This window comes from Nyctereutes procyonoides, unplaced genomic scaffold, assembly GCF_905146905.1.
Source record: "Nyctereutes procyonoides isolate TBG_1078 unplaced genomic scaffold, NYPRO_anot_genome, whole genome shotgun sequence".
Classification (NCBI taxonomy): domain Eukaryota; kingdom Metazoa; phylum Chordata; class Mammalia; order Carnivora; family Canidae; genus Nyctereutes; species Nyctereutes procyonoides.
In genome coordinates, this window is record NW_026575133.1 from 61498064 (window position 1) to 61521519 (window position 23456).

Genomic DNA, 23456 nt, shown 5'->3' on the forward strand with positions numbered 1-23456 from the left:
TGCTAGTACTAGTTTCTTCCTCTGTGAATTACACGTAATAGAAACTAGGTGGTTGTGAGGTTTGAGGTAATATATGTAAAGCACTAGCTCAATGCTTCCTGAACAGTTGGAGATGATGATGATGATGATTACCTTAGGAGCTTCGGAGATGGCCCGCTGTGGTCCTTTAGGCAATTAGGAGAGTCTTAGGGGTCCTGTTTATTCATGACTATGCTAATAAAAACAGAGAGCTCCACAGTTGACTCAAAAGATGCTAAACTACCTGGAAGCCCCCAGGGCCGAGTAGTAAATAGACAAGGTAATACCCCAGAGAGACTTCTCTCTTTGTGCTTTCTCTCTTTATGCCTTGGGAATAGCCCACGAAATAAACAAGAAGCCCTTTCAAAAACAGGTGCATTTGAATAAGCCTGAGTCATCGACCAAGATGAGATATTTCAGAAACTTTCCATTTTGAGCTTTTGGCATGTTCCTGATTATGTATAAATACCTTGCTTGTTATATAAATACACAGTGAATGTAACCTTTTGCTAAGTAATGCAAGGCCAAGCTACAAAAGCATCTGAGAAGGGAGCCAATTGCATCTAGTGGTTCCCTTTCACAAGCCCCTTAGGGTCCTGGAAAGGTTTAAAATGTTAAAGCTGTAAGAGTTACCTCTTGAAATCACCACAGCCATTTTTTTTTTCCTCTCCAGGAGCTCTGTGTGCATGTGTATTAGTTGGTTTTATCCATCTGTAAGCTTTTGTAAGCTCCCTAATGAAAACAACTGTATTTTCTTGGCTTAATTGCACATTATTGAGTGTTCTGTCTCTCGTGCTATAACTGTGCAATAATGAGGAATGGTTTGTTCATTAGGGACAAGCAGCATATGAGGCAAATGGTGAATCGGGTATTTTATTGATGTGCTGAGAAAGGAACTTCTTAAAGATCAGAATATAACTATAAAAGCAAAACAAAACGACTTTCTTATTGCATCACACATAGATTGTATCATAGCCAATAACAAAAAGGGTTTGGTAAGATTAATCATTTATGATGCAGTTCATAAGGAAATCAGAGGGGTACATACAACTGATGTTTTGTACTTTTTCTGGACACAGAGCCAGAATCTGCCAAATGCTGTGTGTTTGGCGGGGGGGGGGGGGGGGTGCTGGGTGGCATACAGAACAAACTTGTATATATGAATCTGCCCTTGAGTATAATTTTAGGTGCCCACTCCTGAAAGGTAGATACTGGAAAGCTTATTAGGTATCAAAACCAGTCATCCCCCATATTTGATTCTCTGAAGATTCTTTCCTTTAGCTTTCCATAATGCCAGGGATACTAAGTTTTGCCTCAGCCACAGGTTAGCCAAAGTGCATGATTAAAGTGGTGGGTGTGACATTTCCTGTATAGTTTAGGGTAAGACTGGCACCTTTTTTCTGGCTAGGAGGGCACCCAGCACATCTATGAACTTGAGGGGTGGAATGGAGCTTACTGACAGCCAAGTCCTGCCCTAAAAACCAAAAAAGTGGAAAAGAAATTTGCGTGGTATCCTCAAAAGTTATCAAAAGGCAACTTGGTGAAAATAGTTTAAAATAAAAACTTAATTGCTCTTTATCAACTCAATAAAATGATTTTTGTATTTGCTTTTGAACTACCTTTTTTCTATCATTAAATGTTAACTTCATAATTTTTTAAACTTAAATTACCCAAATAAGTTCTCTTTTGTTATACTTGCAGTTTGCCAAGTTGCGAATGGGTCAGTCTGTAGAAAGATCGCAACAATTACACTTAACATGAGTGTGGATATGTAAATCTAATTGTCTTAACCTAGACAGGTCCCAAGCAAATGAGAATGAGATATAAATAAATGGATACTTTAATGTTTGTGTGTGACTCAAGGTTCTTAAAAATTACACGTGTGTGTTTGTTTATTGGGCACATGGTCCCTCCATTTGGTAGTTGTCTGGGCTAAGACTAGTCCCTTCCCTTGCAATATATGTTCTGGTTCAAAGCTATTTTTCAGTCATAAGTGATTATGGTGGGTGCACACACAGCAAGCAAAGCCAAAAGCAATGCCCCTTCCAGCAGACCCTGTCTTTCTCTCAACCTTTGCTGGAGGTCTCCAACTGTCTGAGTCCAAAATGTACACTTGTGTCCAGGCAACAATTTAAATCAAAACTGTGTGTTGACAAACTTTTGAGTTAGAAAGCCTTGAGCCCAGCAGTTTGAGAATGCCTGCAATGAACTGAGTCTTACCTTTCTGTGTCCCCAGAGCTGGTTCCCCTTCATGCCATGACAGTCATAGAGAGTGACTGGGCTGTTGTGTGAGATTGCATCGAAGCAGAATTTTCGGGTGTGCAGTGGCTCACCAGGTCGAATATCTTCTCTCCATCCAAAAGTAAAGAGCTAACAAAACAACAATAGCAGAAAAGCTACAGTGAGTTTAGAGTCTGGAGAGCATGGGGTGGGGGTGGGGGGAGGTTTTTTCTGCAATGTGGAATTTGTGCTTTGTGATTTACCCGAAAAGAACAACTTCTAGGCATAATAGAGGTGTTGAAAAAGGCATGTAATCATCAAACTCTATAGCTGCAACAGGGCACCTTTGGCCTGGGCTGCCAAAAAATACAAATGAGGAGTTTCCAGATAGGTACCAGAAAAAATAACAGAGGGGTGGCATGGAAAGAAAGAGGGAGGGAAGGATGGAGGGGGAGAGGAGAGAGGGAAGGAGAGAAGCTCCTTTTTTTTTTTAATTTTAAAAATTTATTCATGAGAGACACAGAGAGGCAGAGACATAGGCAGAGGGAGAAGCAGGCTCCTTGCAGGGAGCCCGTTGTGGGACTCGATCCCAGGACCTGGGGATCACGACCCGAGCCGAAGGCAGACGCTAATGGCTGAACCACCCAGGTGCTCCAGAGAGAAGCTCTTTAATAAAGTTCCTTACATTCTTCATTTAGATAAAATGTTACTGGATCAAACACTACACAGTTAGCCCAAATAAACAGATTAACTGCAAAAAGACCAGGAGCCCAGTTGGGCTGGATTGATGCTTGCAGTGTGCAAATTTTGATTTAAATGGAAGCTGAGCTTAATGAAGTAAAGAATACGCAAATTAATTTTCTAGGGTTGGTATGAATAAGTCAGCAGGGCGACGTAGAAAGTTTTGGGCTAGACCACATTGTAAGAGATACAGTTTACACACGTTACACAAATTCCTCCTTCTCAGATGAAAACACAAGGATATTTATTCTTACTGCATTTATTTTTTTTTAAAAAGATTTCATTTATTCATGAGAGACACACAGAGATAGAGGCAGAGACACAGGCAGAGGGAGAAGCAGGCTCCATGCGGGGAGCCCAACGTGGGACCTGATCCCAGGACCCCAAGATCATGCCCTGGGCCAAAGGGAGGCGCCAAACTGCTGAGCCCCCCGGGCTGCCCGTCTTACTACATTTATTAGACTCTGGTATTCCATTCAATCTTCTCCTCGTTTAGTCTATTCTATCCTATCCATCCCATTCTATTTTTTGAAAAATGCTACTTCTGAGGCACTAACGTGGATTTTACAGTATATTAAATTAAGACAAAAACCACTTCTGTAAGTGACTTATCACTGAAAAGTGTTGATTTTCTTGAGTTGGAGCTGATCAACCATCTGAGGAGTTCGGTAGGAGAAATCCTCAAGTAAGTGGGGAAAATAGATTAGATGAGCCCTCTGCATCCTTCCAATTCTAAAATTTCAATGAGGTTAGGGGCACCGGGGTAGGCTCCCCACAGGGAGCTGCTTTTCCCTCTGCCTATGTCTCTGCCTCTCTCTCTGTGTCTCTCATGAACAAATAAATAAAATCTTTAAAAAAATAAATACAATTTCAATGAGGTTATATAATTCTTAGAATAGGACTTAAGGAGGCCTTTGTGAAGCCAAGCTGTGAATTGCAGGATATAGAGCTGTCAAAGGGCTGTTGATACAAAAGCGAGCTGGATGCTGAGCTGAGGAGAGAGAATACACTTGGCACTGATCAGACCCTCAGAACTTTTCAGTTTTTCCATCCTACCTGGGTGAGAAAAATGTAGAGAATCTGGCAAAATGCCAGGAATGGCTAACAAAAAACAGTGATGTGGTGGGGAGACTGCAGAAAACTTGAAAAAACTGGGTTAAATGGTTGGAAGAAAATCAGAGAGAAATTATGCGAATCAAAAGATATGTAAGTGGATTGCCTGGGTAATGGTGAGTGACTATATTCTGTTTCCCTGGAAGACAGGACAAAATAGAATGTTTTTTTTTTTTTAATAGAATGTTTTAAATAGAAGGCCAAAGATTTTTAGGTGAGGCATGTGAAATAGATTCATGAAGAGACATTGTGTGGTCTCTTTTTCTTATAGTCCCCCCTCCCTTTTGATTGTGGACTGAGACATTTTTAGATTCACTTAAATTAACAGGCAAGAGAGTGACTTGTCAAGGAAAAGTGTTGAGCAGCTAGGTATTTCTGATTTGATCACTCTCTTTAAATCAGAACTCACGGCTCCCTTGGTGTCTCAAACACTGTGCTGCTCTGTTACCCTTTTATTTTATTTTATTTTTAATAAATTAATTTTTATTGGTGTTCAATTTACCAACATACAGAATAACACCCAGTGCTCATCCCGTCAAGTGTCCCCCTCAGTGCCCGTCACCCCTTTTTTATCTTGCTCATGTCCCTTCTGTAACTGTCTCTTCCACATAGGTATGGCTCAGGGCTCTCCCTTGCATCCTGTCCTTGTACCTCCTCTAGCTGCTATTATGCATGCTCAGTTCAACTCTCTCCAATACTTGGATACCAATAGTTGGTAACTTAGCATATGATATGTCTGACTCCATGCAGGATTTCCCACCTGCCTGTCCCATGGATATCTCAAGTTCAAAACACCCTAGATTCAATTGATTCTGTTTCCTTCTCAGCCTGTTCCTACTCCCTTATTTTGTTTTAGTTGGTGGTCATAGTACTCACTTGCCAATCTGGGGGTCTTTCATCTTTTTTTCTTTTCTTTTCTTTTCTTTTCTTTTCTTTTCTTTTCTTTTCTTTCTTTTTTTTCTTTCTTCTCTTTCTTTCTTTCTTTCTTTCTTTCTTTCTTTCTTTCTTTCTTTTTTTTTTGAGTCTTTCATCTTTAACCCCTTTGCCTCCCTCACCCTCCTTATTTAATCGATTAGCAAGTCTTACCATGTTTGTCTCCAAATATTGCTGGAAGTAGTCCCTTCTCTAGCTCCACTACCTTTGCCCTCAGTATTTCTTTTAAAGATTTATTTTTCCAAGAATTTATTTATTTATTTGAGAGGGAGAGAGAGATTGAGAGAGCACAAGAGTGCAAAAGCAGGGAGGAGAAGCAGACTCTCTGCTGAGCAAGGAGTTCCACAGAGAGCTCCATCCAGGACCCTGGGGACCCCAAGATCATGACCTGAGCCAAAGGCAGCCTCTTAACTGATTGAGCCGCCTACGTGCCCAGGTTCTGGACTACTGAAATAACTTCCCGATTGGAGTCTTTCCCACCTTTCTTCACAACTGTTTGACTCCGTTACCTCTTGTCCTAAAATCTCACAGAGTTTCACATAATGCTTAGAGACCACAGTACAAACACTTGAACATATTAAGAATTCCCCATAATCCGGCCTTTGTATTTCCCCCCTAGCTGCATCCCTTTTTCTGTAGTTTAAGTTCCAGCAACAACAAAACATTGGAAAGTTGCTAAGAGAGTAGATCTTAACAGTTCTCAACCACCGGAAAAACAAATTCTGTGACAACGGATGGTTATGTGTGTTAACTAGACTGGCTGCGGTGATCGCTTTCCAGTATGTACAAATATCGAATCATTTCGCCATACAACGGAAGCTAATATGTCCTACGCCAATGATATCTCAATTCAAAAATGTGTGCAGTTCCTTGCACTGATCAAGCTGCATTTTCCCTTTTGCGACTCTGATCATGAGAATCCCTGTGGTCAGGAGGCCAACATTCACCACTTCACCAGCCACCCTCGTTCATGCTCATGAGTTCCTTGAGATTCAGTCCAGGCACCTACTCATCCAAGAAGCCTTCCCCTCAAACCCCTTACTCCTTCTCTTCCTTTACCTTATTTCATCATGATTGTCCATCTATGTTTCTTTATCTCTCGCTAGATAGATTCTTAATGGTTGGAATCATATCTTTCTTATCTTTGAATTTCCAGCATCCAGAACAATTCATGATGCATAATAAATGTCCATCAAAATTTCTATTTAATAAATGAAAATGTGCACCCCTTCTATTAACAGAAAGGGCTCTGGGATAACTGACAAGATCAATCAATTGGTCTTTTTAGTCTTTCAAATGAATTTGTGCTGCTTGTGTCAAATCACAACACTGTCAATGATAATATTATTTTTTGAAACTTCATCTTCAGAGATTCTGGACTTGGTTACCTATTACTGAAGTAGAAACTTCCTGTCCTATAAGCTTGTCATTAGCACTGATTAAATCTTAATTTCACTGAAATATCACATTTCCATGGTACTGTAAGCAGCCCAACCCATGCAGGAACTGGTGGTCTTGATTGATTTTTCCATTTCCTTCTGTGCCTCAGCTTCCCTTTTTGGCCGGAGCTGAAAGGAACAGTCATCATTACCTAGCCTAGCCCCGCATCATTCAGTTGGGGGAAATCACGTCTGCAGGAGTTAAATGGTTGGTCCCTACCACACTTCAAGTGTTCAGGCTTATGTCTGTCTTTCTTTTTCTTCTTCTTTCTTTCTTTCTTTCTTTCTTTCTTTCTTTCTTTCTTTCTTTCTTTCTTTCTCCTTCCTTCCTTCCTTCCTTCTTTTTTGTCTTTCTGTCTTTTTAAAGATTTATTTATTTATTTTGAGAGAGTGTCCAGGGTGGAGGGGAGGGAAAGAGAATGGGAGAAAATCTCATGCAAGGCTTGATCTCATCACACTGAGATTATGACCTGAGTTGAAATCAAGAGTATCATGCTTAACCAACTGAGCCATCCAGGCCCTTTGGCTTATGTATTCTCGCTCTCTCTTTTTTAAAGATTTGTTTACTTATTTGAGGGAGAGTGCAAGTGAGCAAGTAGGAGGAGGAGCAGAGGGAGAGAATCTCTAAGCAGAGTTCCCTCTCAGGGGGGAGACCAACAACACAGGGCTCCATCCCACCACCCTTGAGACCATGACGTGAGCTGAAACCAAGAGTCAGATGCTTAACTGACTGAGCTACCCAGGTGCCCCTGCTTATGTAATCTTTTATAGACAGTCTTTAAAAATTTTTTTTTGCTTTTTTTTTTTTTTTAGATTTTATTTATTTATTCATGAGAGACACAGAAAGAGGCAGAGACATAGGCAGAAGGAGAAGAAGGCTCCCTGTGGGGAGCCTGCTGCAGGACTCTGTCCCAGGACCCTGGGATCATGCCCTGAGCCAAAGGCAAACACTCAACTACTGAGCCACCCAGGTGACCCACTTTTTGCTTTTTTAATCTTTACTTTTCTTATTTTTTTTATTATTATATAGATCAGTTAAGTACAAAAGAAGTCCTCTATTAAAGTAAATGTCAACAAATTCTTCTTTTGACAGACTTATTCATCTATTGTCCAAATTCTATCCCAAGGCTCCTTAGGTGACTTTTATTTCTTGTTTCTAGGTTTGTCATTATAGTGAGATAATCATTCTCAGATTTGTAGATTGATTTTTAGCTGGTGGTCTCCGCAGTATTTTATGCTGTATCATCATCATTATCATCACCATCATCATGATTATGTGGTGATTACTTTCCTGCATTCCAAGTGACATTTCCAGATGATATCAACTGCTTTATTCTTCTGCACCTACCATTAGCTAAACTTTTTCTCTTATGTCTTTGAAATGCTTTTTTATTGCCATTCATCTTATCCTAATGGCCATGTCAGTCCAATCAGGCACCAAGCCTTTCATTCATTAAGCACACTTTCTCCTGTGCAATTTTGTCAAACCAGAAACAAGCAGACATTATGAATGTATTTTCATCGTTTGCATTCTGTGATGTTATTGTGACATTTATGGTTTGTCTCTCAGCCTTGGGCTGTTCCTTACTGATGGAAGGATTTAGATTTCATTCAGGTTTCCTGTACAATAACTCTTGATTTTTTTTCAACCTCAAATCCTCAGTTGTAGAATAAATTGATGTTCATCTCTCCACTTCTTGTTTTTAAGTGATAATTTTTTTAAAAAAAGATTTATTTATTTATTCATGAGATTCACACATACACACACAGAGGCAGAGACATAGGCAGAGGGAGAAGCAGGCTCCTGGCAGGAACCCCATGCGGGGCTTGATCCTGGATCCCGGGATCATGACCTGAGCGGAAGGCAGCTGCCCAACTGCTGAGCCATCCAGGGGTCCCAAGTGATACTTTTAAGTGCAAATCCAGAATGATACATAACTTGTACTTCTTTGTTCTAATGTCAGTGTGGTACATGTGATGTTGCCTGGGTTTATAGTAATATAAATACGCTTACTACCTTGATCTTGCTACCTGATTTGAGAAGATTGAAAATATTTTTCTCTCCTTGGGTAATTATATTTTATTTTCTTATTAGGTGGTTGGTAGGAATCTGAGCCACTGCATGTTCCAGATGGTACTTATCACTGTTCTGAGCTGTGTACCCCAGGATCAGTTCTTTGCCCCATACAATGACTTGCTTTTGTCTCTGCCTGCACATCTCCTCTCCAGGTCTTGCAAAGGGAGCATTCAGTCTGCTTCCTCAGCGGGAGGGAGGCCTGGCCTGCTGCAGTGCTGCCTCCCCAGCATGATATGGCCACAGAGGGCTCTACTTTTTCCCTTCCCCCCTCCCTTGGACTTGTAATGGCATTTGGAAGGTATTCTTTCCAGACCATACAGTCCTGTTAAGGTCTATTTGCTTTCTCTTTTTTGATCCCTAAAGGAAACTGAAAGCCAGTACACAAAGCTACAGTGATCTCAAACAGCTAAATAGATGGTCCTGGAAAAATGAGTCACACAAATTGCTTCCTTCACAAAAGCCAAATTAGTCATCACTGGTGTTCTGCAACAAAAGGCATTTTCTCATAAAGGTGCTTCTGTAGACTATCCTTTATTTCCCACGTAACTATTTTGTTTATCCCTTTGTGTTTTATTTTTGCCGTTTGTTAAAAAGGATCATTTCAACTCTAATAAGTGCCCGTTGTGTGTTCTTTGAATGCTTTTGAATAAAAAAGAATACCTATAATTTTTCTCCTCTGATACACTTCTTTTTTCACCCAGGCATTTTAATCTAAATGGAGGAGAATGAGTTTTAATTCATATAAATCATTGAGTAATACAGTGAATAAAGCTTACAGCTAATTGCAAAAACAAATCAGCTTGTAATGTTTTAATCACCAAGCCGATATACGGTGATACATATTTCAAAGATGATTCATTTTTTACCTCCTGTCAACTTTGTTTAATCTCCCTGTAGCTCTGTTTTCAGAACCTAGAGACCAGAAATCTTTCTAAAGAGCTGGATTAACTCGTCTTCTTGGGCTTTGTATAGTTGTCTGCTTGTCTGGTGCTGCCCTCTTGTGACTATTTCTTGAATTACATGACAGATTTTAGCAGGTCATCATGAGGCGGGAAAAAGAAACCAAACATTTTTAAAGTGTATGCAATATAGTTGGTTTTATTTATATTGATTTTTTGGCTATTAATTAAAACCTGTGGTCTAGAGCATATTTCACTTTGGAACATTCCAGGGAATAGAACTATGAAACCTGATTCAGGCATTCAGGCAGGCATGCTTCCTAATCAGCTGGCTGGCTAGATGTGTTTCCTGGTGGGGCTGCACAGGGGTGGTAGAGAGAAATTTAGCCCAACAGACATAGATTTTCCATATGGCATGCTTCTTTTTATTTTTTTCTTTAAAAAATATCCCTTTCCACTCTGGTAGGCCTCTGAAGCCTTCTCTCTTGCTTCCAGGGTGAAATCACAACTGCTTCTTGGAGATGACAGGCCAGACTATCTCTCACGTCTCTGGTCATACCCCTGTGGCACTCATAGAAGATGGGTGAAGGAGCAGAAAGTCAGCTTTTACTGATACTTTATTCCCATCAGTAAATCCTGGAGCTGCAGAGCCTTCTTTAAAACCCATCTGATAAGCGTCTGCACACTGAGCAGGATATATTTGAGTGAATGATAAATAGTTTTTGGTTTTGGCGGCTGCCTTGGACCTGGGAGAGATTTCTAATTTGGGTTTAGTATAAAGTGTTCTGGGGGAGGACATGTCAGAAAGCAGAAGGGAAAGTACATTTATTTAGCCCCTACCACACGTGCAGGATGCTGTTATATCATAGACATGGTTTATTCTCATAATCGACCTGTTTGTGAGGTGAATATTCCTGTCACTATTTAGAGGTGGGGGAACCGCAGCTTAGAGAATTTAACATGGGATGCTTGGGTGGCTCAGTCAGTTAACTGACTGCTTTCAGCTCAGGTCATGATCCCAGGGGCTTAGGTTCGAGCCCCGCGCTGGGCTCCCTGCTCAGTGGGGACCTGCTTCTTCCTCTCCTCTATCGTCTACTCGTGCTATCTTTCTAGTTCTCTCTCTCTAAATAAAATCTTAAAGAGAGAAAGATTCAACAATTCCACAAGGTCACACAGGTTAAAGTGGCTGAAATCTAGGCCCACAAGGCCCCCGGTCCTTCTGGAACACCATGAGGCTGTGGGGGAGAGTGCAAGGGCCAGATTACTGGCAAGGGGAAGGGCAATGCTGGTTCATTGACCGATCGCATTAATTCTGGACTGTGCTGTGCACTCGATCCACTGCTGCTTTCCTGAATTATGCTGCTCTGCATTGTACTGTAGGTTATAGGTGGGGTGGGAAGGGACAGCGGGGTGAGGACGGGGAGGGGGGTTGCTAATGTGATGTACCTCAGCACACCCGAACAGCTCTTTAAGATCCTAGGCTGGGCACAGTTTGTCTTCACTAGTTTAATATCCAAGCTATAGAAGAGAACTAAAACCTTACTGGAAATTGCTTGTCTATTGTTTTCGATTTTCATAGGAGAGGGATTATGGGCAATTCTGGGAAACAAAGCACAGGCAATTTATACTATCCTGAACATGGGATGTATCCTTTTGCAGAGGGAGAGAAGAGAGTAGGATAGGGAAGGGGCTTTAACTGTACCTGTAAATTTTATTCTTTTAAAAAATATGGCAATAGCTGCAGATACTTATTAAATCTGTATAGTGAGTGTACCAAGGTGTGCTAGAATATTTTTATAGTTTCCTATTTGATGTTTCATAATTAAAAAATATTTTATTTATTCATGAGAGACACACAGAGAGGAGCAGAGACATAGGCAGAAGGAGAAGCAGGCTTCCCATGGGGAGCCCGATGTGGGTCTTGATCCCAGGATCTCAGATCACAGCCTGAGCCAAAGGTAGATGCTCAACCACTGAGCTACCCAGGCATCCCTGATTTTTCATAATTAAAAATTAAGACAATAAAAAGGGGCAGACACAATTCTACCCACTATCATTTCTCTTTTGCAAGTGACATGGTGTGAGGAAAATCCCTTATAAAGACCATCATTTTTCAAAGTGGGTCAGGAATTGCAACTTGCTTAATAAACAGAATTGCACTGAAATCCTTTTCAATCGAAGGCAGTAAATGGTTGTAAAGTACCCCATGAAGTCCATATTGGGGTGTTACTGCCTCAAAGTTGTCCTTTGTGTGTAAGATTACGGACTGCTACGGCAACAAAAGGTGTATGTAAAGTATACTTTTTAACATGTAGCCAGAGGGGAAAATAAGATTAGATAAAGTCACATACACGCACAAAACTTACAAAATAACAAAGAGTCTTTCAATAAAACTGTGAAATTTAGTTGGGAGATTACATGGCACTCTATAGGCTTTCTGTGGTTTGACGGTTACCATTCCGGGAATAGAAATGTGAGCCTAGGGTCACAATCCACGTCTCTACCACCCTTTCTGTTATTCAGAGCATGTCTTCATGCATGGTCTCAATTGATTATCACATCTGCTCCGAGACAGACAGAAACGAAGAAGGTAAGTAATTCTCTGGATTACAGAGCTGGTTGGTGGCAGGAGCAGGACCCCACTGTAAGTCCTACACGTCCCACTTAGAGATCTGTCCTCCCCCTGTCCCTCCATGCCTGCCTCAGCCCGGCTTGCTTCTGTCACTTCCCGTGGCCAATGTACCTGTTCATGAGACCATGTCCTTTCGGAACCATCCTTGACACAGATGTCCAGCCTCAGCTCAGTGCCCGTCGCTCCATGCTTGCTGTCCACGCACAGATTTGCTGCCACGTTTCGAATCTGTGGAGAGAAGAATAAACGAGCCTGGGGCTGGTTTTGATTGCACCCCTAGCTCTTGGCAATCCTGCTATAGAAGCAGTAGTTATCTTGTTTTCTTTTTAATCTACTTGAGAAAGAGAGAGAGGGAGATCAAGAGAGCGAGCGAGAGAGAGAGAACAAATGAGCAGGTTCACCCATGAGCAGCGGGGCAGGGGCAGAGGGAGAGGGAGGGGGTAGAGTGAGTGCACATGTCTATGCATAGGGGGGTGGGGAGGGGAGTAGCAGACTCTGCTGAGCAGGGAGCAGGTGCAGGGCTTGATCCCAGGACCCTGAGGTCTGGACTTGGGCCAAAGGCAGATGTTTAACCAACTGAGCCACCCAGACACCCCTTATTAGTTGTCTTTCTGATTGCATGTTTGCTGAACGATGCTTTAAACTTATATGCAACTTGTGGAGGAAAAATCAAGGAATTAAATATAACATGGCCTAGTGAGCAGGTAAGAGGGAAACTGCAGCTGGCCGCAGCAAAGGACTGTGTGATAATGCAATATGGAAAGCAGCCTCAAGTTCATGACTTTCATAAAATGGCGATTTTTTTTTCTTCAAGAGGTTCTTAACTTGGAATTTGTTATCTTCTTGCACCAGAGCATCTTCTACTATTTCTGCCTTAGCTGGGAGAGAGATCTGATATGGAGCAGCAAATGCAAGTAGAGTGGGTGACAGAAGAGAATGACCGACTGAGCACTGCATGGTTCTGTGCAGGATGTGGTGACATGTCCCAGTTTGTCTGGATGATCCTGGTCTACACCTGTTGTCATGGTGTAGCATTTCTCCTGGATGATGAACTCAGTGTTCACTAGAGAATTAACGAAATAGGAATGAAGGTACTATTGGTGCAATGCTACACTGGATGAAGGTTCTCTATGTGAAGTCTGAACTTTGAAAAGTTGCAGAATGAGAAAAAAGTGACCAATAATTCCTTAAAATTATCGTGTTAATACTGATGTAAGGAACTGAGTGGTTAGAGGTAGGCAAAGAGTGGACTGTGTGAAGTATCAACAATAGAAATAGCAACAGAGGGATCCCTGGGTGGCTCAGTGGTTTAGCGCCTGCCTTCGGCCCAGGGTGCCATCCTGGAGTCCCAGGATCGAGTCCCACATTGGGCTCCCTGCATGGAGCCTGCTTCTCCCTCTGCCTGTGTCTCTGCCTCTCTCTCTCTCTCTCTGTGTTTCTCACGAATAAATAAATAAAATCTTTCAAAAAAAAAAAAAAAGAAATAGCAACAGAAAGAGTCTGGTCATGGAAATGTGTTCCTTTGTGAAGTCTGCCTGGCTGAGGTTTTCACCAATTCTGCTGACATTGGAACTGCACCCCGTGATAGAGTTGGATGTTGCTTATGGTTTGTTACTCAGGTGTCAACGTTTCGCTAAGCTCAAATATCTCAATCCTTTTTATGCCTTTATATAGTGTTGGATTATAATAATCCCTTAGGTATTGTTAAGAATGGAAACAAGGACAGGATGTACTCAGGTGATAATTTTAGTCAAGGCCCTTTTGCCAAGAATGAGCATGAGCAGATAAGGAAAGGAGTCTGTCCAGGAGAGAAAGACAGCTGAAGCAGACCGATTCCTACTGGGGCTGAGGCGAGAGGAAGGGAGAAGGTTGTAATGAAATATATTGAGTATCATGAAAGGAATAAATGATGCTGGAATGGGATTGTTGGGGAGAGAGCACTTTCTTATTTTACTTACTGTAGGAGTAGAGGTTGGTATAGCATCATTTGTGAGGGAACCAAGGTGGTAGATACCAACTTCCCCATTCAGGGAATTTGGTAATAGTAGGGGTTCATCACCCACTATTGGACTATATATTCAGGGTCTCTGTCCCTTATTTCACAGGGAATTGTGAAATAATGTAGAGCCCAGGGCAGCAGTTCTTAACCTAGTTTGGTCTACAGACCTATCTGAGAATCCAAGGAAAGCTATGGACACTTTTACAAAACCAAAGTAACAAATGAAACCGTAGGTGGATACCGTGTTCATTTTCCTGGAACCTAAACTCCACATTTGAACCCTGAATTTGGGAAAATGCTTTCTACCCACTCCTTAAAAATTACTTGTATCCTGCCTCCGTGTAGGGTGGGAAATCCCGAAAGCCAGGGAATGGATTTGGCTGCTGTCAAAGTGCACCTGATTCACTCTCACTTCTCTTTTCTCCATCTTCCAGGGAGGTGTGGTACCAGGGAGGAATTTTGGTGCGGAATCTGGGGAGCCAAGCCTAAAATCAGCTTTTTGTAAAATCAATTCCTTGATGTGTGATTGAGTTTCTGTGATGAAATCGAAACATCTAGAAGGTCAAAAGTTTTTTTGCCACTGACTTGAGCCTGGCACACTCCGTAAAGCCCCCACTTAATCTCCTTATCCGAATCCAGTCTGTTGGTTTTCTAAAGCCGCCTCTAACCTGAGAGCTGCCTCACAGAACTCTGGGCAGGACTCTTTCCATTGCTGGACCATTGAACTCAGAGACACACTTTAGAGAACCAGCATCAGTTTGTGCCAGAGACACCTTCAGGGCACTATTGTTCCCTCTCCTTGAGTCCAGAAGCTCTGAACCACATTCAGGAAACACAGCAGCTGCTTATGGTTTATGGCCAGTTGGCCACCGAGTGATAAGTGTGCTCTTCTCCATGGGCTGGCACGGTGCTCCCTCACTGAGGGGCTCTGCTCCGGGAGAGGAGGATGTCGGGAAGAAAAGAATATATACAAGCCAGGGCTGCCGAATGGCAAATCTACCCAATCTGCCTGCGGCTACACCCCAAAGCCCGTCAGAGAGGCTTGTTTTGGTTTCTCAAATGCTGTGAGCTTGGAGGGCTCTGGCAGGGATGGAGGAGATCATTTTCTAAACTCTCGAATTTTCTAAATTCTCACTCAAATGGCATCTGTGTCGACAATGGGATAAACTGCTTTGGAAGCCAAATTTCAAGTTTCAAGGGTATAATTATCTACATCTGTGTAAATTCCAGCACACAGTTGTGCCAGAGAAGGAAATAGGATAAGGGAGGCACCTGGATTCATGCCTTTCTCACTACCAGGGCTTTCTCACTTGCTTCTCTCTTCCCTTTCATTTTATCCTCACCTCCTTGGTACAAACTCATGTCCTCTCCTCTCGCTCACAAATGCAACTCCAACAAAACCATACAGAGAGCAAACTGTTGGTTATCAGAGGGGAGAGGAGTGTGGGAGTGGGCAGAAAGGGTGAAGGGGAGTGGGCTATCGAGGCTTCCAGTTTGGGAATAAATAAATCATAGGAATGAAAGGCAGAGCCTAAGGGATATAGTCAATGATACTGTAATAGTGATGTAATGGGACAGGAGCGACACTCATGGCGCACAGAGCAGAATATATAAATGTCAAATCACTCTGTTGCATGCCTGAAACTAGTCTAACATTGTGTGTCAACTATATCCCAATAAAAATAAAATAAAATGAATAAACAGGTGAATAAAATTCCAATAGAAGAGATTGTTTATTCGTTTGAATAAAGTTAAAAAATAGAGATAAGAAACTTTATAAATGATTCATGCCTTTTCAACAGGGGCTCTGTATCTGGCTGAAAGTAAAGCAGTTCACACATGCACACGCCCAAATCTAGGACACAGAACACTGACTAAATCTATGACAGGATAGATACGATTCATGCTTTATTCTTTTGATGTCCAGCTCCAGGGCTTGGCATCATTAAAATTGTGTCAAGAAATCCTGAGAGACACCGAACAGGATTAGAAAGGTAGGTAGTGCTTGACTAGGAGTGGGTGGGAAGCTGGAGAAATATAGAGGAAAAGAAAATCATTATGTATGACAGGATTACAGAGATAATCTTCTTTTGGGGAAGGCTTAGGAAAAGGTCTGGCAGAGAGTAAAGAATGTTCTCAGATTGCAAGAGAAGTCAGTCTCAGCATGAACATTTTTTTGCCCCCTCCCCAACACAGGAAGTTTTGAAAAAGAGGTCCTAGAGAAGGGAAGTGAGGTATAAATGTCAGGGTGGCTAGTAGGTATAGGATTGGTTATTCTGTTGGTTGTTAGAGACTAGCTTCAGTTTAACAAATTAAGAGACATGGTTTGATAATTCTCCCCTTATCAGGGTCTTTTAAATAAGAAGGAGTGGATTTATGATTCACTCAATAAATTTGGCGCTATAACACATACTGGGTACACAGTGAAAAATAATAAATAATCACTTCTGGGGGCTGGGGTAGGTGAAATAAGCAAAGAGGGTCAAAAGGTACAAACTTCCAGTTATAAAATAAATAAATCCTGGGAATGTAATGCACAGCATGCTGATTATAGTTAATAATACTGTGTTGTATATTTGAAAGTTGCTAAGAGAAAAGATCTTAAAAGTTCTCATAAGGAAAACATTGTAATGATGTATGGTGATGGATGTTAACTAGACTTATCGTGGTGATCATTTCATCATATATACACATATCCAAATCATTGTGTTGTACATATGAAATTAATATAATGTTTTATGTCAATTATATCTCAATACAAATATTTGATAAAAATACATTTGAATTTAACAACAACAACAAAATTGGTCCCCTCCTTTATGTAGTTTGAGGTCTAGTGAGGACATTAGAGAGCACATGAGTGGAAGAAAAAGGCTTGAGATTCCCAATATTTCTGGCTGTGAATTTTTAACATGATGAAAGGAATCAAGACACTTCTCTTTCATGGACGGTGGTTGGTTTTAGGATGCAGTTTTGTGTGTTGAGCTAGAAAGAAAAAAGATGGTAGGGTGGTATGGAGAAAGAACTGAGACCAAGCAGGTCTGGGTTCTCCTCACCAGTCACAAAAACAGGTTCCCCCTAACCTTAGCCACGCATTCCTTTTAAAAGCTTATCCATCCATTTATAACAAGTCTACTTATAAAGAGTGCTTCTGAATGAAAGGTGCTTTGAGAAGTACTGATGGAGATCCCAGGACAAAAGAAAAACAGTTCCTACTCCCAAGGAGCTTACGACATTAGCCGGGAGATGGCACTTGGAAGGCATTTTGTTAGATTACTAAATGCTGAGTGAGGATTGAAGAGGAAATGATCAATTCTGAGCAAGACAGCTTGGGGCACTTAGAACTGATGACATTGGAAGGGACTCTAGAGGACAAGTGGAATTGAATCTTCCGAGTGAAATGACAGAAGGACACTCTAGCCTTAGGGATCAGAAACGAACACATACATGGAGGCATGACAGTGCAAGGGAATGGCGCATAGTCATGACTCAGCATGAGTTTTGTAAAATGAGGACAATCGACCTTCTGAGGTTGGTTGAGAAGATTGAATTGATACATGCCAAGTGCTTAGCATGGTGTTAGTACGCTGCAAGAGGTCAGTAGATGTTAGCTACTATTTATTTGCTTATTTACTTTCTCAGCTGTATCAACTATGATGGTAAGTGTGGTGATGTCACAGTCAGATCCTATTTCTATTACACTGTGAGATGTCCCACAGGCACTTCAAATACAAAGAGACTACAACTGAACAAGCTGTGGCCCATCACTCCAGACCTATTCTTTACTCCTGATCACCTGTTACTCTTGATGTTATAAGCAGATATCCAAGATCTCAGTCTGGCAGCTTGGGTGTCACCTTAGACATCTCACCCTCATCCCCAATTAACTGTCTGTTGATTCTGGCTCTTAATACTGAATGCTCTTCTCCTTTCTTCTCCTTTTCAGTCTCCCAAGACTTCAACATCAACTCATGGGCTTTTAAAAAAAAATTGTGGTAAAATATGCATAGTATGAAGTTTGCCATTTTCACGTGTAAAATTCAATGGCATTAGTACACGCAAAATTCTGTTTAACCGTCACCACTATATTCAAGACTGTTTTCATCTCTCAAAATAGCAACTCAGTAGTCATTAAGCAATAATTTCCCCACTTACCCCACCTCTGGTTGACTCTATTCTACTGACTCTATGAATTTGTCTATTTTATTTTTTTAAAGACTTATTTATTATTTGAGAGAGAGGAAGAGTCAAGGAGAGGGGCTTGAGGGAGAGGGAGAGGGAGAGAGAGAATCTCAAGCAGACTCCGTGTTGACCATGGAGCTGGATGTGGGGCTCAATCTCAGGACCTGAGATCATGATCTGACTTGAAATCAAGAGTCAGATGCTTAACTGGCTGAACCACCCAGGTACTTCTGAATTTCCTTTTTTAGATGCCTCAGATAAGTGGAACCATACCATGTTTGTTCTTTTGCATCATGCTTATTTCGCTTAGTATAATATTTCCAAGGTTTGTCCACATTACAACGTATATTAGAGCTTTGTTTCTTTTCAAGGCTGAATGATACTGCATTGCATGTAATATACATATTAATATACATACACACCACATTTTATTTCTTTTCATCCATTGATAGACACTGGGGTTGTTTCTACCTTTTGGCTATCATAAAAAATGATGCTGTGACCATTGGCATACATACGTCTGTTTGCTTACTCATTTTCAGTTCTTTTGGGTATATGCCGATAATTCTATATTTATCTTTTTGAGAAACCACCATACTATTTTCCATAGTGGCTGCACCATTTTACATTCCTACCAGCAGTGTAAAATGGTTCCAGTTTCTTCATATCCTTGCTAATGCTTGTTGTTTTCTCTTTTTGATAATAACCATCATAGTGAGAGCAAAGTGGTATCTCATTAGTTTTGATTTCATTTCCCTAATGACTAATGATATGGAATGCTCTTTTATGCATTTATCAGGCTTTATATGTCTTTTACAGAGACATTTACAGAGAAATGTCTATTTAGTCCTATTCCTTTTTTGAATTGGGGTTTGTTTTTTTGTTGTTGAATCATAGGAATTTAAAAAAACATTCTGGATATTAATCTCTTATGAGATACATGGTTTGCAAATGTTTTCTCCTCTTTTGTGGAGTTGCCTTTTGCTCTGTTTATAGTATCTTTTGATGCACAAATGTTTTTATTTTTAATCCAATATAATTTATCTATTTTTATTTTTGTTGCCTCTTTTTGGTGTCATATTTAAGAAACCATTGCCAAGTCCAATGCCATGAAGATTTCCTCTTAAATTTTATCCTAAGAATTTTGTGCCCTTATGTTTAGGTCTCATACACTTTGAGTTAAAATTTGCATATGATATAAGATAAAGTTCCATCCTCATTCTTTTGAAAGTGGATATATTATTTTGCTAGGGCTGCCATAACAAACTGCTATAAACTAGGTGGCTTAAACAACAGAAATGTGTTGTATCACAGCTCTAGGGGCTAGAATTCTGAGATCAAAGCATTGGCGGGGTCAATTCTTTCTGAGGGCTCTGAGGCAGAATATATTCCATGCCTCTTTCCTAGCTTCCAGTTTGACACTTTTTGGCTTGTAGATGCATCACTCGGATTTCTATCTTTATGTTTACATGGCATTCACCTATGCATGCCTATGTCTAAATTTTCCATTTTTATAAGGACACCAGTCACATTGGATTAGAGGTTTACTCTCCTCCAATATGACCTCATCTTCACTAGTTACAACTGCAACAACCCTCTTTCCAAATAAGGTTACATTCTGAGGTACTGGGGATTAGGATTTCAATATACGAATTTTGGGGGACATGACCCACTAACAGTGGGTATCCAGTCTTCCCAGCATGCTTTGTCCTTTCTGCATTGAGTGATCTTGTCAAAAAAATAATTGACCACGTAAGTGAGGGTTTATTTTTTGGGTTCTCTGTTTTATTCCACTGGTTGATGTATCTGTCCTTAGCCGTTACTACACTCCCTTTCCAGCTTTATTGAAATTTAATTATTATATTAATATGTATTGTTTTAATATATATCAGTAATATATATTAATATATCAGTAATATCTCAATATATAAGATATATAAATTTAAAGTGTATAACATGATGATTTGATACACATATATATACGTGAAATGATTACTGTAATAAGGTTAGTTAACACCTCTTTCCCTTACATAATTACCTTTTTTTGTTGAGGGGGTTGATAACAGTTAAGATTTACTCTCTTGGGACGCCTGGGTGGCTCAGCGGTTCAGTGTCTGCCTTTGGCTCAGGCTGTGATCCTGAGATCCGGGATTGAGTCCCACATCGGGCTCCCTGCTTGGAGCCTGCTTCTCCCTCTGCCTGTGTCTCTGCCTCTCTCTCTCTGTGTGTCTCTCATGAATGAATAAATAAATCTTTAAAAAAAGATTTACTCTCTTAACTTTCAAGATATAATACAGTATTATTAATTATAGCCACTGTGCTATGTATTAGATCCCTAGAAATTATTCAATTTATAGCTGAAGTTTGTGCCTTTTGATCAACATTTCCTATTTCTCCTGTACCTCTCTATTCTATTCTCTATGAGTTAATTTTTTTTAGATTTTATACAATAGTGAGAGCATACAATATTTGTCTTTCTCTGTGTGACTTATTTCATTTAGCATAATGTTCCAAGGTCCATCTGTATCATCAAAAAAAGGCAAGGTTTTCTTCTTTTTTATGGCCAAATAATAATCCATTATACACACACACACACACACACATACATATACCTTATTTTCTTTATTCTTTCTTCCATTAATGGGCATTTAGGTTGTTTCTGTGTCTTGGCTATTGTGAATAATACTGCAATGGACATTTCCTTTGGATATATACCAGAAGTGGGATTGTTGGATCACAAGAATACCACAATTTTTTGATTCCTGTAGCTTTGTGTTAAGTTTTGAAATTAGGAAATGTGGGTCCTACAACTTTGTTCTTCTTTTTAATATTGTTTGGCTATTTGAGGTACTTTCAGATTCCATGAATTTTAGAATAAGTTTTTCTGTTGCTGCAAAAAACACCATTGGGATTTTGATAGAGATTACAATGCACCCATAGATTTCTTTGAGAAGTATTGACATAGTATTTTTGGGTAGTATTAGCAATATTGTTTTCTAATCCATGAACATGGAATGTCTTTCCATTAATCTTGATGTTTTAAAATTTTCTTCAACAATGTATTATAGTTCTCTCTCTCTTTTTTTTTTTAAAGATTTTATTTATTTATTCATGAGAGACACACAGAGAGAGGGAGAAACATAAGCAGAGGGAGAAGTAGACTCCCTGCGGGGAGCCCAAGGCAGGACTCTATCCCATGACCCCGGGATCACACCCTGAGCTGAAGACAGATGCTCAACCACTGAACTACCAAGGCATCCCTGTTTTATAGTTTTCAGTGTACAAATCATTTCCCTCATCAGTTAGATTTACTCTTACATTAATTTCTTAGAGAGAATTATAATGTATGTAAGAGCACAGATTGTGAAATTAGACTGCTCAAGTTTAGATTTTGATTTCCACATTTACCAACTGTGTGATTTTAGCCAAGTTACTTAACTTCCTTTTGTTTTAGTTTCCTCTTCTGAAAAATGAAGGTAATAACAATACTTACCTGGTAAATCTGATGTGAGGATTAAATGAGATTATACATATAAGGTGTTTACATTACTGTCTGGCCCATATTAAGTGCTCAATAAATGTTAAGCTTTATAGTATTACTGGTAGTAGGTATTGAAATGCAGTGAGCAATGAGACTGGGGAGGTAGAATTGTGAAGGGCCTTGAATATAAAAATAAGGAATGTAGACCTTGTTCTGTTGGCAAAGAGAATTATTAGATATTACTGAGAGGGAAAGCTTGTTTTAGACAGTAAATTCTACTGTTAGTGGAAAAGACAGATGGAGAGTTATGCAATTATCAACATGGGTAGTAGTTCTAATTGATGAGAATTTGTACTATGCAGTGATAGTGATAGGCTATATGTATGTATTAAAAAAAGAGATATATTCCAGACACATTGTTCAGATAGTATTTACAGGTCTTGACAACTGTATGTGGATAATGAAGAAGATATGCTGAGTCTGAAGTATCTTTGTGGTATCTATATATAGATATTCAGAAATCTGAACTTTAGAAGAGAGATCAAGGTAAGAAATACAAGTTTAGAAATGATCTACTAGGGATCCCTGGGTGGCGCAGCGGTTTGGCGCCTGCCTTTGGCCCAGGGCGCGATCCTGGAGACCCGGGATCGAATCCCACATCAGGCTCCCGGTGCATGGAGCCTGCTTCTCCCTCTGCCTGTGTCTCTGCCTCTCTCTCTCTCTCTGTATGACTATCGTAAATAAATAAAAAAAAAAATTAAAAAAAAAGAAATGATCTACTGTACCAATTACTCATATATTCTCTCCCAACTCCAAATCCATCCCTCTTTGTCTTGCTTTGTGATACACAAGATGGACCCTGTGGACATTTTTCCTTGTCAGCAGCTACTGTTTTAGGCTTTACCCATAGAGGCTGCTGGAGAGACACTAATGGGAAGAGCAAGAAGAGGGCTCACTCCTTCCATTGTGTGTGTGTCCATGTCATAGTCAATTGGCAGGTAGTGTAGGGTGGTAGAGAGTAGCCACCCTCACTTGAATGGCCCTCATAGATTAGTAGTGGCTGCTGCATCCTGCAAGTTTCTTCACCACCGCCAAGCTGCATGCTTATTATAGCAGGCAAATGGTATCAAATGAAACTGCATCTCAACCTTGGTGGGGGAAGAAGGGTAGTGCTCTTCTATGTTTCTAAGTTCATGACTTGTTCACATCCACTCAATCCTGAAGGTAGCTACTGCTTTATGAGGTTGCTGCTTCTATATACTTTAGAGTCCATTTTACCCCTTTTACTAGTTCATGATTTTCTTTGTATTAAATTTTCCTTGTTGAAATTACTGGTATAATTTCTGGGTCCTGACTGCATCCTGACTGATGCAGTAACATATGAGTAATAATTGAAGTCATACAAGGACATTGTAGCATGTAAGCAAAGCATATGAAGAAGACTGAGGATAGGATTCTGGGGAATGCTTTCTTTGGGAAGGGGGCAAAGAAAGGCTAGCAAGGAAAAGAAAGCAAAAGTGAAAAAAAGACTAGAAAGAAGACCAAAGAGTTTCAAGAAGTGAGTGAGAGAGTTGACAGCATCAAATCCCTTAGAGTGGTCAGATAGGGGGAGAACTGGAAGAATTGGATTTAGTGGTTAGGAAGTCACTGGTGGCCCTTTCCAAGGACAATTCCTATGGTGGGGTAACTGACGGCAGGAGATAGATTGCCAGGTGGGCTGAG

General features: G+C 40.4%; 1 protein-coding gene across 1 annotated transcript in view; it reads right to left on the reverse strand.

Annotated features, from left to right (window-relative positions):
• Positions 1-23456, reverse strand: part of GALNTL6 (polypeptide N-acetylgalactosaminyltransferase like 6) — a 1153240-nt gene that overhangs the window by 13959 nt on the left and 1115825 nt on the right. The window contains exons 12-13 of the mRNA XM_055299901.1: positions 12184-12300; positions 2239-2388 (exon numbers count right to left, since the gene is read on the reverse strand). Of these exons, the coding sequence (XP_055155876.1) occupies positions 2239-2388; positions 12184-12300 (267 nt within the window). The remainder of the gene's footprint in view (positions 1-2238; positions 2389-12183; positions 12301-23456) is intronic.